At 54.0% G+C, this 16,129-nt stretch overlaps 1 protein-coding gene across 1 annotated transcript in view; it reads left to right on the top strand.

The window, feature by feature from the left end:
• The first annotated feature begins 4,190 nt into the window (after window positions 1-4,190).
• RASSF5 (Ras association domain family member 5) overlaps window positions 4,191-16,129 on the top strand; it is a 28,670-nt gene continuing 16,731 nt past the window's right edge. Inside the window, exons 1-2 of the mRNA XM_071578939.1 lie at window positions 4,191-4,550; window positions 13,602-13,720. Coding sequence (XP_071435040.1) covers window positions 4,223-4,550; window positions 13,602-13,720 — 447 coding nt within the window. The 5' untranslated portion in view covers window positions 4,191-4,222. The remainder of the gene's footprint in view (window positions 4,551-13,601; window positions 13,721-16,129) is intronic.

The raw sequence follows: 16,129 nt of genomic DNA, 5'->3' as shown, positions 1-16,129 counted from the left end.
TCCATGGTTTTCCAGCATCTCTGTCTCACCATGTCAGAGGAAGAAGAGGCTACACCTTTGGTCTTCTTAATTAGGGATTATTCTCATTTCTAACGTATTTCTGCTCCCTGAGGCTTCATGGAGTGGGGCAGGAGGGATGCTGATGGATGAGAGGCTGGATCCAGCCAGGAGGTGATGGCACAGGGAAGGTGGGAGTCACAAACCTGTGCCCATGGGCACTGCAGCTTCTCCTCCTGCTCCAGGGCTTCCCCTCAGCCCAGCCTGTGCCAGGACTGCCAAGGGCTGTGGGAGGGGGAAGCCAAGGGAGGCTTCTCCTTTTTGGTACCTTTCTATAAATGACCTGAGTTCTGTGGATGCAGGTGGGGGTTGTGCCTTCTCCAAGCAGGTGCTCTGGGGGTTGGCTGTGAGCACTTGGAGCTGCCTGGGGAAGGGCATTCCCAACACTTCACTCCTGGTATGCTCCCGAGAAATAAGGATGGAGAGGAAATGTGTCACCTCCCACTGTTTTGTCCCTCGGGAAGCACACACAGACCTGGGGGAGGATCCTGCTGCTCTGAATTGGGGCTGTCCCAGCCCTTTGTTTGGGGCAATCATTCTGCTCTGATTTTCCTACTGGTTTTTGACTTCAGGCTTGAGGAGGAGCCATAATTCCCTGGATATCAGCCCGTGGCAGTGTGAGGAGCAGCGATATGGGATGCCTGAGATCTCAGGAGCATTAGATGGTATCAGGGAGACAGTCATGGGAAGGGTCAGTCACACCTCCCCTCATCCATCTGTCCCTGCCCATCCCCAGAGTGATTTATGGGCTGTCACTGGTGCCACCACCCACATCCCATCCTGCAGCAGAGGGAGCAGCATCCCAGCTGCACCCAAAGCTGGGCACAGCGACAGCTCCCACCCTGCCAGGCTCAGACACTGGGGTTTGCACCTGGGGGCTCCTGGCACATCGATGGGCACATTGCCCTGGCACACACCAGTGCAAAGACACATCAGTCCCAGCCCTGGGCTCCATGGGAACCTCCTGCTGGGAAAGGGGCTGCACTGCTGGGGCTCACAGTGGCAGCAAACAGGTTTGGGATGCTCAGGTTAAGAAGTGTTGGGGTTCATTGCTGCCCTCTGCACAAAGGCCTTCCCTTGGTGTGTGCCTGGTTACTGCAGGGTGCAAGCTGGGACTGGCTGCTGGGGGTAAAGGAGGCTGGAGAAGGGGCTGGAGATCCAGGACTTGGGAACATCAGCAGCAGGAAAGGGTGAGAGACACTCAGCAGCTCCCAGGGACTGATAGTGCATCTCTGGAGAGGCTGAGCAAGCCAATGTGTCTGAGTCAGCAGTGGGGATGCTCAGAGTACCTGCCTGGACCTGCCCTCCACAGAAAACACGACACCCAGCTCAGCCCTTCACCTTTCCTCCAGTTCCCTCTGCAGCACCTTTTCTGGAGGAGCCAAAGCAAGAGCCTCCAGCTGAGCCTGGGCCTGGCCAGGCTGTTCTGGCTGTCCAGGGGTTGCCCCCAGCCCCTGAGAGCCAGGACTCAGGTTACCTGGCAGTGCCCAGGGGCTGAGAGACAGCAAGTACAGGGCAAGGAGCTGCCTGCCATGGATGCTTCTGGAATGGACCACAGCAGCCAACCCTTCCAACCTCTGCTGGGAGACACAGAGCCATGGAATGGTTTGGGTTGGAAGGAACCTCAAAGACCATCTTGTTCCACCCCTGCCATGGGCAGGGACACCTCCCACCAGCCCAGGCTGCTCCAAGCCCTGTCCAAGCTGGCCTTGGACACTTCCAGGGATGGAGCAACCACAGCTTCTCTGGGCAACCTGTGCCAGGGCCTGCCCACCCTCCCAAGGAAGAATTTCTCCCTAATATCCTAATAACATGTGGAGACATGAGGTGAAATAGTGCATCCCTGGAGCTGAACCTCTTGCTGCCCTGGGTCTCAGCAAGGGAACCAAAGGAACAAGGAGCAGCAGCTGCTGGGCTGTGCCCAGCTTGACTTTCTTGTAAGAACATGCCAAGGGTGCCCAGGAGTTCCCCCCCTGCCCAGGAAACCTTTGCCAGTGGAATTTGGCACCAAACCTTCCCATTTGTTTTAATTATAAAACCCACCATCCTGAATGTCAAACCCATCTATTTGCTGTAGAGAGGTGGAACTAAGCCACAGCTTAAAAGCTTTTCTCCTACCAATTATTTTCTAGGATCCTCCTGCTTTTCTAATGAACTTTATTTTTAATCCAGCTCGACTTGACTGATATTCCCTGTAGGAACAGGGCAGGGAGCCCAGGCAGAGTCCCTGCTGCACTTCCTTGGATTCAGTGGAGCTGTGCTGACTCGCACCAGCTGAGCATTTGACCTGCAACATGTTTGGCTTCAACAAAAAGGGATTTATTCCTTGGCAAAAAGAAAAAAAGAGTGTTTGCTAATAGCCCTTGTCATGCTTAAACTGCTGTAGCACAGCAGCTGCAAAGGGCACTCCTGGAATCCAAATGAAACAGGAGTTTTCCTGCCAATGTTAATTAGGTTTTGTTTCCCCCAAATATTTTAAGCCATGGCCTAAAAGAGTTCCAAGTGCTGCCAGCCCTGAATACCTGCAGAGACAGATGAGAAGGATAACGACTGTGGCACGTCTCTTGTGCAGGTTTGAGCCAGATCTAACTATGGGGGCAGAAAATATTACATTTATTGAGTATTTTTGTGCTCTGCTGCTGCAGAATTGAGACTGAAACTGAGTCCTGGGATGGCACTGGGGAAACAAAAGTCTAGAACAGCTTTAGCAGGTTCCCAACCAGGTGCCAGGTAGATCTTTACCTCAGAAAGGTAATTTCCTTTCCTGCAGGTGATTCCTGATAGAGTTAACAGTCTGAGAAGAATGTAGGATAAAACTCCAAGTTTTTGTGAAACAATTTACTGAGTAATAAATCTGCTGCTCTTTTCAAGCAGAAGCAGAGGAGGCATGAAAGTGAATCAGGACCATGAATAGGGAAGAAAAAAAACCTTCCAAAAATTAATCTTGCTGCTTAGTACAGAACAAAACCAGAACTTTTCAGGCTGCATTATTCCTCCTTTGGTTTGAAGCTCTCATTAGGGGCTGCTTATACCTCTAGTCTGCTGTAATTCAGAGCCAGTGTTTTAATCCATCCTTCAAATTAGAATCCTCGAAAAGGATTTAGATATCCTTGGCTTATCCTGTCCTCAGGAGCACAAAGGAGATGCTAAATTCAGCCTCCCAGGAGCCCAGAAGGGATTCACTCACTGCAGCCACCTCTCACCTGGAACCAGCGAGATTTGGGGGCAATTCTGGCTGAATTAATGTATTTCAAACCAATAGGAGTGAGAGCAGCAGAGAAGGGCCAGTCGTGTCCTGCATGACTCGGTGATGTGTCACCCTCTTTATAGTCTGGGCTCCATCCAGGCACGGGAAAGGGGCAGTGCCAGCCAGCAGGAATCATTTGGATATCCAGCCCATGTGCTCAAAGGAGGGGTCACGCGGAGCGCAGGGGACACTCAGCCCCAGCCACTTCCATTTGTGCCCCCCAAATCCTCCCGTGCCAGGGGTGGGGCTGTGCCGGTGTCCTCTGAGCTGCAGCGCTGGAGCCACTTCAAAATTCGGCCCCAACCTTTTCCCTTTCTCATTTCCCTCATCCACAGGAGCCTCGTCTCGGGGGCGATAATTCCCCTCTGGCCTCCCGGAGCCCGGCTGTGCCTGCAGCGGGGACAGGGGATTCATTCCAGCTGCACTCCCAGCCTGGCCCCCGCACACGCGTGTGCACAGCCCGCTCTGTGCGGTGCCCCACGCGTGCCCTGCCTTAGCCCGGGGGGACAAAGCCCGCGAAGTGGCTGCGCTCCGGCACCAGAAATCCCCCGACCCCGCTTCGTGCTGCGGGACCCACCCGTGTGGATGCGCAGACCCCCGCGGGGCACCCCAAACCCCGGTGGGGTGACCATTCAGTGCGGAGAGACCCCCGGGAGAGGGGATTCCCACAGGGGAAGCTGCTACGGGAAGATTCCCACGGCGCGGGGAGGGGAATCCCACGGCGAGCAGCGTTTCCAAGAGGAAGCATCACACGGGCGGCCCGTGGGAGAAGCTCCCGCGGCTCCCACCGACCGGCCAGGGGGTCCCCACGGGTGGGGCGCCCCGAGGGGCCGGTCCCGGTCCCCACCCCCGCCCGTGTCTCCTCCCTCCCGGCCGGTCCCAGGCGCCTGCGCTGCCCCGCACCGCCGCTCCGAGCCCATGGCATCGCCGGCCGTGGGGCAGTGCCCCCGCCCGCTGCCTCCCCCGGTGCCCACCTCGATGCACCGGCGGCCGCCGGGCCCCTCCGCGCCCCCCGTGCCCACGGGCGGCCGCTGCCCGGGCAGCCCCTGCGGGGCACGGGGGGCGCGGCGGCTGCGGCGGCGCGGGGGAGCCCCGCGGCTGCTGCCGGACGTGCGGAGCATCTTCGCGGCTCCGCGGGACCCTCCCGAGCGAGACCGCGGCCACCGCTTCGCCCCGCGGCTCCCGCGCCGCGGCTGGTGCGACCTGTGCGGGGAGGCGGTGCGGGAGCGCGCCCTGCGCTGCGACTGTGAGTGCGGGAGTCCTGCCCTCTCTCCGCTCCCTGCCTGCCGCTTGCCTTCCCCCTGCCTCCTCCTGGCTGTCCCGCAGCTCTCACCCCTCCCCGCATCCCCGCCCGCTGCAGCCGTCCCTCATCCCTCAAGCCCTGCCCGCACTCCTGTCCGGATTCTGCCCCCCGGACCTTCTCCCTGCCCTTCCCCGAGCCCTGCACTCCCCCAGCCTCCTTCTGCGGTGCCGCGGGACCTGCCGGGTCCCCCCGCCTTCCCCAGGGGGGTCGCGGCTCCAGGAGGGACCGGCCCGGGGTCTGCGGGTGCGGGCGGTGCTGCCGGGAGGGTTTGGAAAACGCAGCTTTTCCAGGAAAGGAGAGATGGTCAAACCGCGGGCGGGGTTGGCATCGGCGCGGGGCAGCAGCTCGCGGTGAACAGGGAGGGCCAGTGTTTGTAAAGCTTTACGGTGAGGGGTAAAGTCCTCTGGAATTGGCAAATTTGCCTGTGGCTTTGCCCAGGCTCCTGCGGGAAGGAGTGCTCGTGCCAGCGAGGTGCCTGCGGTGCCCGTCTCGGGGGAGATACGTGCTGTGCTGGTGCCCGTGTTGGGCAGGAGAGATGAATCGTTCCACAGGGTGGGGAGGGACACGGAGGGGCCGAGCGAGGTGGATCAGCCGGGGCCGTGCAGCGACACACGCTCCGTGTCCCACATCCCGTATCCCGGGATGCTGCTCTCGGTCCCTGCCAAGGTGTGACCCCTGTTAGTTGGTGCAGGTGGGGAAAGGAGGAGGTTTGAGCAGCCCCGTGCCAGGGGTAACTCGGTGGCGTGTGCTGAGCTCTCTGCTGGCCCTGGAACTGCCCCTTTCCAGCTCTGCCCCTCGGGCTGGGGGGAAGTTTCTCTTTTGGTGCTCCACTTGGCCTTGAGGGACTTGAAAATTTGCTGGTCGGGGTCAGTTGAGACTCCTGATTTTCGGCAGAAGTTGTTAATGCTGATGCCATTCACTCAACCCCCCCGTGCCCGGGCGAGGGTGCCCTCAGTGTCGCTGTGGAGGACAGGTAATGGGTGGTAATTTGGGAGCAATCTGTGTCCCATCATGGGCTGGAGGAGCCGTCGTTGCTCATTTTTGGGTTGTTTTGGGGGGTTGTGCCAGGCACGTGCTGTAGCACCAGCCTCACCGGCGCAATTAGTGCCTCGCTCAGCCAGTTCTGGTTCTTACGCTTGGCTTTCCTTAGATTATGAATCAATTAAATGTTTCTGGTGGTGATTTGCGTGGCGCGGGGCGAGCGGGGCTCTCGCAGGTGCCTCCTGGTGCCGTTTGCAGTGAAGGGCAATTGGGAGCGACAGTCGCACCATATGGCCCTGCTGCAGCGCATTAAGGGTTTAGCCCTGATTGCTGTTAATTAAATGTAACCCAGCCGTCACCACAACGTGACACGGGGACACGCCGGGCCCGGGGAACTCGCTGCGCGGGGCGTTGGTCGAACGAGGGGGATGTAAATCTCTTTTCTGGGGTGCACCTTTGCTTTGTGCCTGCTGCTCCTGATGAACTCCCTCAAAACCTGGATTATTCCCTGGGGGTGGCAGCTCAGCTGTGTCTGGTGCACTGGGGCAAATGTGTGAATGGCTGCGCTTAAAGAAATCGCGTGTTTAACAAAAGCAACGTTTATTGGAAGGCAAACAAACTTTGTCAGGGCTTTTGTCTTTCCTGGAAAGGGGCTCAGGTGTGAGATGAGGTACTGGGCTGTGTGCCTTGAAATCCTGACCTAAAGTACAAATTCACAGAATTTTGTGGTGTTGCAAAACTCTATAAATAGTTGTTTTGAGGGATTTCTCCTCTGGCAGGATGTTTTCCATAATTATATTGAAACAGATCTTAAATAGCTCTATTTCCCTTTTCATTTCAGAGAATTATTCAGACTGTGGGAGTAGTTCTGCCTCCAAAAACTCCCCAAACAACCAGGATGGGGGAGAGGGACACTCATAACATCATCTGCATTCCCTGTCATCCTAATAGTGATTCCCATTAAAATGCCCAAGAGCTGCAGGCGGGGTGTGCTCTCCTCCCTTGGTGAATATTTCTTTTTCTTCCGAGGCAGACTTGCTGCTTGTTTGCTTTTGACTTGCAGCCTGAGGACACTCAGGGTTTTGTTTGTGCACTTCTGGCCTATTTTTATTTAGATCTGATCTTGTTGTATTTAGTAAAATGAGAGAGGCATTTATTAATTTATTATTTATTATTATTTATTGTTCAGCCTGGAGAGAAGGCGACTCAGGGGGGACCTTCTCTCTCTCTCCAACCCCCTGACACGAGGAGGGACCCAGGAGGGGGTCAGGCTCTGCTCCCAGGGAACAAGAGATGGGACAAGAGGTAATGGCTTCAAGCTGTGCCAGAGGAGGTTCAGGATGGACATCAGGAGGAATTTCTCCGTGGAAAGGGTGGTCAGGCACTGGAAGGGGCTGCCTGTCCTGAATCAGCCTCATGGAGGAACAGGCAGGTTCCTGGTGGGGTTTTAGCCCAAGTCCTGCCCTGGGAGCTGCACTGGGGCTGGTGCAGATACCTGAGACATGCTTTTGTTGGGAGTGTCTGGCTCTGTCCCATGTTTGACACACATCCAGCATCCTGCTCCCACTGGCATCGGTGTGAAGGGATGGGGAGATGGGAGCTCAGGAGTGACTGCCCCAAGCCATCCTGTTGGCATTCCTCAAAAATCCTTGTTTCCAGTCTTGGAGGGAGTGCACTTGGGCATGAGTAGCTGTGCCATTTTCTGCTGTGTCTTGAGTATCTCCTGTCTAATGTGTGTGGCTTTGTGCTGCTGGCACCTTTCAAAGCCTGAGTCAGTATTAAAGTCAATAATCTCAGTGTTGGAGTGTAAATGTGTCTGTCCCACTGCCAGCAGCTTTTCCTGGCACAGGAGTAGCTGGGAGAAGGGGGCTGGCTGGGCAGGTTGTGGAGGTGCATCTTTGCCATGGGGGTTTTTGGTGTGTTCTGGTGGGGCGGGTGCAGTTGTTGGGTGTTGTGGTGACTAATGCAGCTTCAAAGCACTCAGTGTGTTTTATTGGGCTTTGGGACAGCAGAGAAACCAGGCTGGGCTTGGCACTGGGACAGCTTCCTGGTGGGAAGGGTGGACACTGGTGGGTGGTGGTGGGTCAGGTTTGGGGCATGGCTCAAGTGCTCCCCTGGCTCTCGGTGTCTCTGATGACCAGGGTGTTCCCAAGACAGGACATTATTGGATGAAGTTCTTTACAAGAAAATCAGTGCAGCTTTCTGTGCTTCCCTGTGGGGAGGCTGGTTGTGAGGCACTGCCTCGGGGGAAACCTTAGAGCACATCCAGCACCTGATGCTCTCTGTGGCAAATGCAGTCGCTCCTGAAGTAGCTTTTGATCTGCAAGTCTTGCGACAGGGCTCTGGTTCAGTAAAGCAGCTCAGCATCCAGCTGGGTTTACGCCTCTGGTCTGCAGCCACCCTTCATCTCCCGGAGAATCTCACTCTGTGCTCAAGTTCTCTGAACCAGTCCCTATTTCCTCCAGGAGGGAGCTGGTAAAACTCCATTTCTCGTTCTAATTTGTAGAGCAAACTACAGTTCTAATGTTACTTGTTCCCAAGTATGTGTTTGCTTAAGATAACAAGTTCTTTAACGAGCCCAGCCTGGCTGGGACGAGGCTCTGCTCACACCACTGAGGCTCTCCAGGACATGGAGGATTTTCATGTCTCTTCTTCCAATGAGTCCTCCTACACTCTGTCGTGTCTCTGGTCTGGCCACTGTAAACAGTAATTGCCAACAGTACAGGACCCACAGTACTTTGCATTTCTGTTCCATTTAGCTGACCCAGACAGATTCCTGGGGCTTTTCCTGCTGCCAGGTGGCTCGGGCAGGTGGGGATGGGTTTGCCAGGTGGGGATGGATTTGCCAGGGTGTGCTGGGGTGTCTCCTGCTCGCTGTGGCTCCCCCAGGCAGGGCAGGGCGTTCACTTCCCTGGGTGGAGATGCAGGGGTGGGGTGGGATGGTGACCTGCCCAGAGCCGAGGGGCAGGATCCTGGGCTAGCTCAGGTCTTTCTGGGTCATGTTTCCTGCTGCTCTCCAGCCCAGTGCCTTGGGAAGCATTTATGGAGAGGGGCATCAGCAGAGGCTCCAGCTCTTGCCTTGCAGGTTGGTTTTGGGGCTGTCTCTCTTCCCCCTCTGCTTTAGCGCTGGCCCAGTGGGTTTAGTTGAGTTTGCTGGTCTTGGTGTGGGCAGGAGGGATGTGCTGCAGAGGTGCTGCCTCAGAGTTAGGGCAGCAAGGCATGAGTAAGAAGGTCCTCGTGTCAGCTCATAGCAATGAGCTGCTTGATGTGATTTTTTTGACTAGTTAAACTGCATCTTTGTTAGTCTCTGTGTAAAAGCAAGACTGTGTTGTGCAGGGAGCTGGAAACTGGTCTGTGAGGGGAGTCCTGAGCTGAGAGGTCATGGTTTAGTGGTAACAAAGTAGCAGATTTCAAGTGTGTTGTTAAACTGATGTTTATGTCCCACCCCATCGTTTGACACCTGATATCTCTGTAACTGATACATCACAGAATCCCAGAATGATTTGGTTGGAAAGGACGTTAAAGCTCATCCAATCCCACCCCTGCCATGGGAAGGGACACCTTCCCCTAGCCCAGGTTGCTCCAAGTCCCGTCCAACCTTGCACTGGGCATTTCCAGGGATGGAGCAGCCACAGCTTCTCTGGGCAACCTGTGCCAGGGCCTGCCCACCCTCACAGGGAAGAATTTCTTCCCAATATCTAATCTAAATCTCCCCTCTTAGTTTAAAACTATTCCCCTTGTCCCAGCACTACCTGTCTGTGTAAGAGGCCACACTCCCCCTTTTTTATAATGCTGTAAATTTCCTTGGTGCTGTGAAAGGACCCAGAAACCCTTTCCATGTGCAGAGTTTAAATCCATATTACAAATACAGTTTCAATATTATAAATATACTTCATCTCAATGTATTCCTTTAATTTAACCTCTGTTTAAACATTGGAGAGGTTTTTTTCCCCTGCTAAACTTTAAAAGACCTGAGGGAAAAGCAGCAAAGTGAAGAGAGGGTGGTGGGAAGAGACCTCCCAGCACCCGGCTGGGTCCTGCTCTTTCTCTCTCTAATCTCTTCCGTTGGGTTATTTTATCTTATCAAGCAAAAAGCCCCAGAAATAGAAAGTTTTCCATGGCTTACAGGACAAGCCCAGAGATGCACAAGCTCTGAGCTGTGGCGTTGCCTCATTGCTCAGAAAAATAAATAAATAACAAATGGCAGCAGGTTGTAAATGGCCAATGTCAGGGGTTTATCTCCGTGGGGGAAAAGGCTTCTCGTGGAAGCTGCACAAGTGGCTTTGGTTCGTGTTGTATCCCAGAGCCTTCAGCACTGGAGAGCTGTGCCCAGCTCTGTGTGTGCCTTCAGAGCTCTGGATCTGCTCTCCCAAGGATGGCAGACAAAGCAGGAGCTGCCTCTTGCTTTGGGCTCCTGACAAAGAGAATCCGCAAAATCTTCAGGCATTTCCCCAAGGCCAAGCCTTGGGCTGAGGGACGAAGGCCCAGCAGGGAGGTCTTGCTGCAAAGAGGTGGGTGCTGGAGTGGGTTGGGTGCTGGGGTGGGTTTGGCTCTGGGCAGGTTTTCTGCTGCTCTTTGGGGTACAGGGTTTCTGTGGCACTGCTGACACAGGGCTGGCACAGGGCTGGCACATCATTTCCTGCTGCCACTTGTGGCACCAGCTGGCTTCAGCTTCTGCTCTGGCTCCTTTTCCAGCTGTGCTTTGGCAGGAGAACAGGGCATTGGTGCCACACTTGCCACTCTAAAGGAAAATTTGCCTGTTGGTAAATAATGGCTCAAGAGCCTCTGGTGGCAACTGGGCTTGTGCTCCAGATAGTGCAGGGACCTCACAGAGGGGTGGCTGTCACCCAGGGGACCTTGTCTGCTCTGGGCAAACAGAAACACACCCTTGGGGCTTGCCTGTGTGTGCCAACACATGAACCCAAACCTTCTGGTTTAGCCCTAAAATTGGTGAGCCAAGGCTGCAGTGGTGGGGCTGGATCAGCGCTGAGGGTTTGGCAGAACGTGCTTTGCAGGAGAGCTGAGACCCTTCCCTGGGGATGCTGATGGTTGTGGTGGTGCCACAGGTCCTGCCCTGTGCCCTCACAGCAGGAGGAGCTGCCTGCCCACTCTGGCATCACAGGGCCACATCCTGCTGCCATCCCTGAGGTTACCCCAGTGACGTGGGTGTGGGCAGAGCCACCACCAGCCCTTGGGCTCGAGCAGCAAAATCAAACCTCAGCTGTAGCTGGCACTTAAAGGTGTGTGTGAGCCCCTGCAGCATTCCAGAGTTTAAATGGAAGAAGTTCTGCCACAATGCCCCCTTCCAGCACTGATACACCTGTGGAGCCTCCCTTCTCCCTTTGTCTCCATTTCCACATGGGTCAGGTTGAATTGAAAGACACCCTGTGGGGTCTGGGGTACTCTGAAAGTGGGGGTGGGTGGATGGGGCTGGGCAGGATGGCTGCAGAAATTCCTCCCTGTGGACAGGCCCTGGCACAGGGTGCCCAGAGAAGCTGTGGCTGCCCCATCCCTGGAAGTGTCCAAGGCCAGGTTGGACAGGGCTTGGAACAGTCTGGGTTGATGGAAGGTGTTCCTGCCCATGGCAGGGAGTAGAAGAAGATGGACTTAAATTCCCTTCTGACCCAAATCATTCTATGTAGCTCTTTGTTAAGGCATTGAGATGAGCATCTGTGTTGGACTGATTTACTCCATCCAGCTTTAACCTCCTGGGACACTTTATCTGTGGAAAAAGGGAAATTCCCTTCAGCCACCAAAGCTTTTCATAGTATCATGATCAGATTATTTTTTTTTAAAGAAACTGAATTTCCAAGTCTTCCTTTGTTTAACTGGAATGGAAATTATCTTGAAGTGTAAGTGGAGGCATCCTGCTCTTCTTGGCAAACCTGTCACGTGGCTGCTTCCTAAAGCTGTGCTGGGTTTCTAAAATTAGTGTTCCCTGCCGGATACAGAATGATTAGGTCTGTTAATAGGTGGTGGTGACTAAGGAGGTGTCACACTTTAATCCCCTAAAGAAATGCCTGGCCACAGTGGGCCTGGCCCAGAGGTGTGCTGGGAACTGGCATTTCTGTGGGCCAGATCACATTTGGCAGAGCTCTCGTTGCCTTTATCCAGGTGCTGGAGCCTTCCTGATCCATCAGGTTTGGGGAGCAACTGCCCAAATCTGGAAATCTGGGGCCACCCAGCAGAAGGGACATTGTGGTGCCAGATGCTCAGGTGGACCCACAGCTGGAGACTTCTCCCATTGGCACCTCCAGCAAAGACTTGGCAAATGTCCCCCATTAAAAGGCTGCTCCAGTTGCTGAAAAGGTCATGCATTAAATTACTGTGTAACTGCAGCTTATCTCTAATTAAAAAAAAAAAAAAAGGCAAGTCTCCCTGTTTTCCCCCAGGCTTACTTGAGACAACTGACTTGGAAGAGGAGAATGATGGACAGCTCACGCCAGATGAATGTTAAATGATAAATGATTTCCCTCTTTTCCCTGGAGATTGATGTTTCTCCCCTCAGGCACCACCTCCCAGCAGTGGTTCAGCTCCTCTCATTCATTCTGGGGCATTAGAGGATTCACCAGAGCTGAGCAGAAATCACTCTTTCCAGAGAAAACATGGGATAGTCCTTTGCTTTGCTACAAGCCCCAGATATTAAAACCAATGACCCAAATGCTAAAGAAAAAAAAAAGAAAAAGTGGGGGGTGGGGTGGGGGAAGCAAAGCAAAAAGAAGGGTATTAAAAGCTTGGTGGTTCAGAGTGGGGTCACAGGGCAGGAGCAGGGACAGGCACTTCCATCCCTCTGTGGTGTGAGCTCTCTTCCCTTGGTTTTAGAATTTTTTTTTCCAGGTTGGTGACCTCTCTGGAATTTTGGGTAGCATAAAAGTAAATTTAATGCTGTTTGTATGCCAGTTAAAAATTAAAAGGCTCAGATGGGCCATTAAAGTGGAAGGAGGTTATTTGCTGCACTCAGGTGGGTTTGGAGGAGTTGGGACTTCGAGGGAAAGGGCTGGGGGAGTGATAGCCGTGAGTATGGAATGACTGAGAGAGGGAGCTGTCTGTGCCAAATGCTGCCCCTCTGGAGTGTGGGCTGGGGACAAGAAGGACCCTGTGCCTGAAAGGCTCAAACCCGGGCTCAGCAGTGTCTGTGCAATTCCTTCCTTGAACTAGTTAATGTCTGACATGGAGTCAGCATCCAAAAAACCAGCTATGCAAATGCCTTGCTGCACCTGGCCAGGAGGTCACAGCCTCTGCTTGGGCTGGGATGTGTCCCTGTCCTCTCCAGGGCTGGATTTCTGGCAGCCTGGAGGCAGATCTGTGCCTTGGTCACTGTAACTCGCCCTTGCTGTGTTTGTATTTAGGCCCTGGCACAGGTTGCCCAGAGAAGCTGTGGCTGCCCCATCCCTGGAAGTGTCCAAGACCAGGCTGGACAGGGCTTGGAGCACCCTGGGCTGGTTGGAGGTGTCCCTGCCCATGGCAGGGGGTGCAACAGGACATTCTTTAGGTCCCTTCCAACCCAAACCATTCTATGATTCTGTGATATTTGGTGACCTACAATAGTTTGACCTCTGTCTAACACAAAGATGTTTCTTCAGTCCTGCTGGTGGAAAGTGAAGGATCCTTTCCATGTGCAGTGGCCAAGCTTCTGCTGCAGATGCTGTGCAGGTGACACCCCCAGGAGCAGAGCTGGGGAGTGGGTACCCCGTGGTTTGATGGGACTGGAGCATTTTCCATGTGCCAGCAGCTGGAGGGGAAAGGCAGTGGGATGCATGGCAGGAATGTGCATTGCAGCAAAAGGAACATATGCTGGGCAGAGGGGCCATTGTTGCTCTGGATGAGATATTTTGGTACCTTTCCCCCCTACAGGAGTGTGTGTGAATGGGGACACTGAATGGGCTGTGCTGGTGTCCATGAGCCTCTCTATGCCCTCTGGCTGGAATCCAGTCCCTTCCCAGGGCTCCCCTGCCACCCCTCAGCCCCAGCCTGGGTTTCTGGGTGCCTCACACTGTCCTTCTCTCCCTGCAGACTGCAGATACACGTGCCACCAGGAGTGCCGCAGCCTCATCCAGCTGGATTGCCGCCAGCCGGGGCAGTGCCAGAGCCAGCTGTCACCAGAGAGCACCCTGCTGCCACCCTGCAGCCAGGTATGGCAGGGAGGGGGCTCTGGGGGGCACAGCCTCGTGGTGACCCATGGCATCACCTCCAGAGACCTGATTTCTTGCTTCCAAAGGGTTTTGCAGGAGGCAGAGCTTGGCAGTGCCATCGGGCAGTGTCACTGATGTGTCTCCTGTGGACTGTGAGCACTGTGCCCATGTGCCCTCCCTGGGTGGGTGTGATCTGCTGGGACAGAGGTTGGGTATCCCCCTCCCCTTAAAGGTGTGTGTGCAGCTCTGCTGTGTTTAAAACGCTGCTGTTGGCTGAGCTGCCTGGAGGGAATGGGAGTGGAGTGGGATGTTGGTACCCACTCTGCAGCCTGGCCATGTCCCAGTGCCCTGTGGGATCATCAGCCCCCTTGTCACATGGTTCATGTCCCTGTGCCTGCAAGGGAGCATCGACACTGGCATTGAATTGTGTCTCATCCCCAGATCTGAAGTGCCTGAATATCAGCAGCAAAGGTGCATTTTTCCTGCATCACCAGCACGGATTCCACAAGGAGTTCTGGCAAATAGCCCTGTTTTCAGAGTTTCAGTAGTCCTGGGGGATCAAGACTCCTCAGTCTGTGTGAGGGCTGTGCAGTAATCCCGGGGTCACTCCGGAAGGCTCAGCTGTTGGTTTAATCCCCCGAGGGTCCAGTCGTGTCTGTGGTGTCAGCGGGGGTGGAGCAGCCTGCAGGGTGCTGAGACTCATCCTGCCACAGGAGATGTGAAATCCTTAATGCTGGAAGATTAAGGCATTGCTTAGAAACCTGCCTGGAGTGGATTTGACTTGAACGGAAGCTTTTCAGTCTCTGTGTTCTTTTTTAAAATGTTTGGAACAGCTCCCAGGGGAAGTGATGGAATCACCAGCACTGGGAGGGTGTAAAAAATGAATAGATGTGGCACTTCACAGTATGGTTTATGGCTGAAGGTTGGACTGGATGGTCCTGGAAGTCTTTTGCAACCTTCATGGTTCTGTTATTCTGTGTTCTCAAATTCATTATATGTTTATAGCCCTCTCTGTGGAGGACCTCGACGTGCTTGTGCAGAACTGGAGGTGGAAACATGTACATTTCCAAAGAAAATATGGGGTTTCTCTTGGGTGTGTGGGGTTTGGTTGTTGTCCATCCTTTGCTGTACAAGGTCTGCTGAGCTTGGTCTTGCTGATTGATGGCTGGGCAGGTGCTGCTCAGGATAAAATGGTCAGGAGGGATCTGGAGAGTGATGGGATTTATCTTTTAAGTGATGTACGACAAAGGGGCTCGGAGTGGGTTCTCCACTGAGCCTTGAGGTGTTTGTATAAGGGTGTGAAGCCAGATTTGTGTGTGTTTACATCTCCTTTAGATGTTGTTGGGCTTCCCCCAGCAGCGTGAGAACAGCCTGTCTCTTAGGGAAATGAGAAAGGCTTGTTTCATCTTCAGGGTGATAACAGAGCCTGAGGTTATTGATGAGCCCAATAACAAGCCCGGAGCCCACACTCAGCAGCAATCCATCACTCTGACACAGCTCGGAGGGATCCCAGGGAGGGGGGAGCCATTCTGTGCCCAGCAAACAAAAGTCTCTCTCCAATTCCAGCACCAAACACATCCACAAAGCCATCCCAAAGCCCTGGTCAGGGGTGGCACCTCGGAACCCTTCACACAGCCAAGTGCTGGGTGGGGTCTTGGTGCCGGAGCTGGGGGAGCATGGGCTGGTTTGGGGGTCAGTGAGGGTAAATCACTGCAATAAAACTCCACTGATCTTTATGGATAATCAGGGAAAAATCATCTTCAGGTGTACTTGATCTGAGCCCATAAAGCTGAGCACACAGCCACGTTCCTGGAGTGTTTCTGATGGCCAGGAAGGTTTTGTTGCTGGAAAGAAGGAGGATGGAGGGAAAACAGTGTCAGTGTCCCAGCAGGAGATTAACAGGATGCCTGAATGTGCTGGCAGGAGGGGAAGGGGATTGCACACTGAAAACACAAGAAAAATTAATAGCTGACACAGTTGGAAGTCATTAAATAGTATTATCAAAATTAGGCAAGCTGGAAGCATCAGAGAAATAACTACTTTAATATCACTTATTTAATGTCGTTACCTTGTAATACCAGGCATTAATAATTTGGGCTTTGATCCAGTAAGTTACTTATGAGTGTGTGACATTTAGGTCCCAGATCAGCCTCCCTGGGTGAAATCCAGACCCAACTGGTCTTGGCAGCAACCAGGAATTTGGTCCCTGGATTTGGCAGAGCTGGTCAAGTACTTCCCACCTGAGAACCACCACCAGGTCACCAGCTGGTGGGTTTTTGGGGGGGCTGATGTGGAGGTAACCTTCAGTAGAGCTGTTGCTGAACCAAAGGCCAAAATTACTTGGTTTTATTTGGCTTGGTTGTTTTTTGGGTTTTTTAATGGAGCTGATCTCCCACACAGGGGACTGTA

The sequence above is a fragment of the Pithys albifrons genome, chromosome 28 (genome assembly GCF_047495875.1).
Source record: "Pithys albifrons albifrons isolate INPA30051 chromosome 28, PitAlb_v1, whole genome shotgun sequence".
Taxonomy (NCBI): Eukaryota; Metazoa; Chordata; class Aves; order Passeriformes; family Thamnophilidae; genus Pithys; species Pithys albifrons.
The sequence above is the reverse complement of the archived record's forward strand: the minus strand, read 5'-3'. Positions and strand labels throughout refer to the sequence as shown.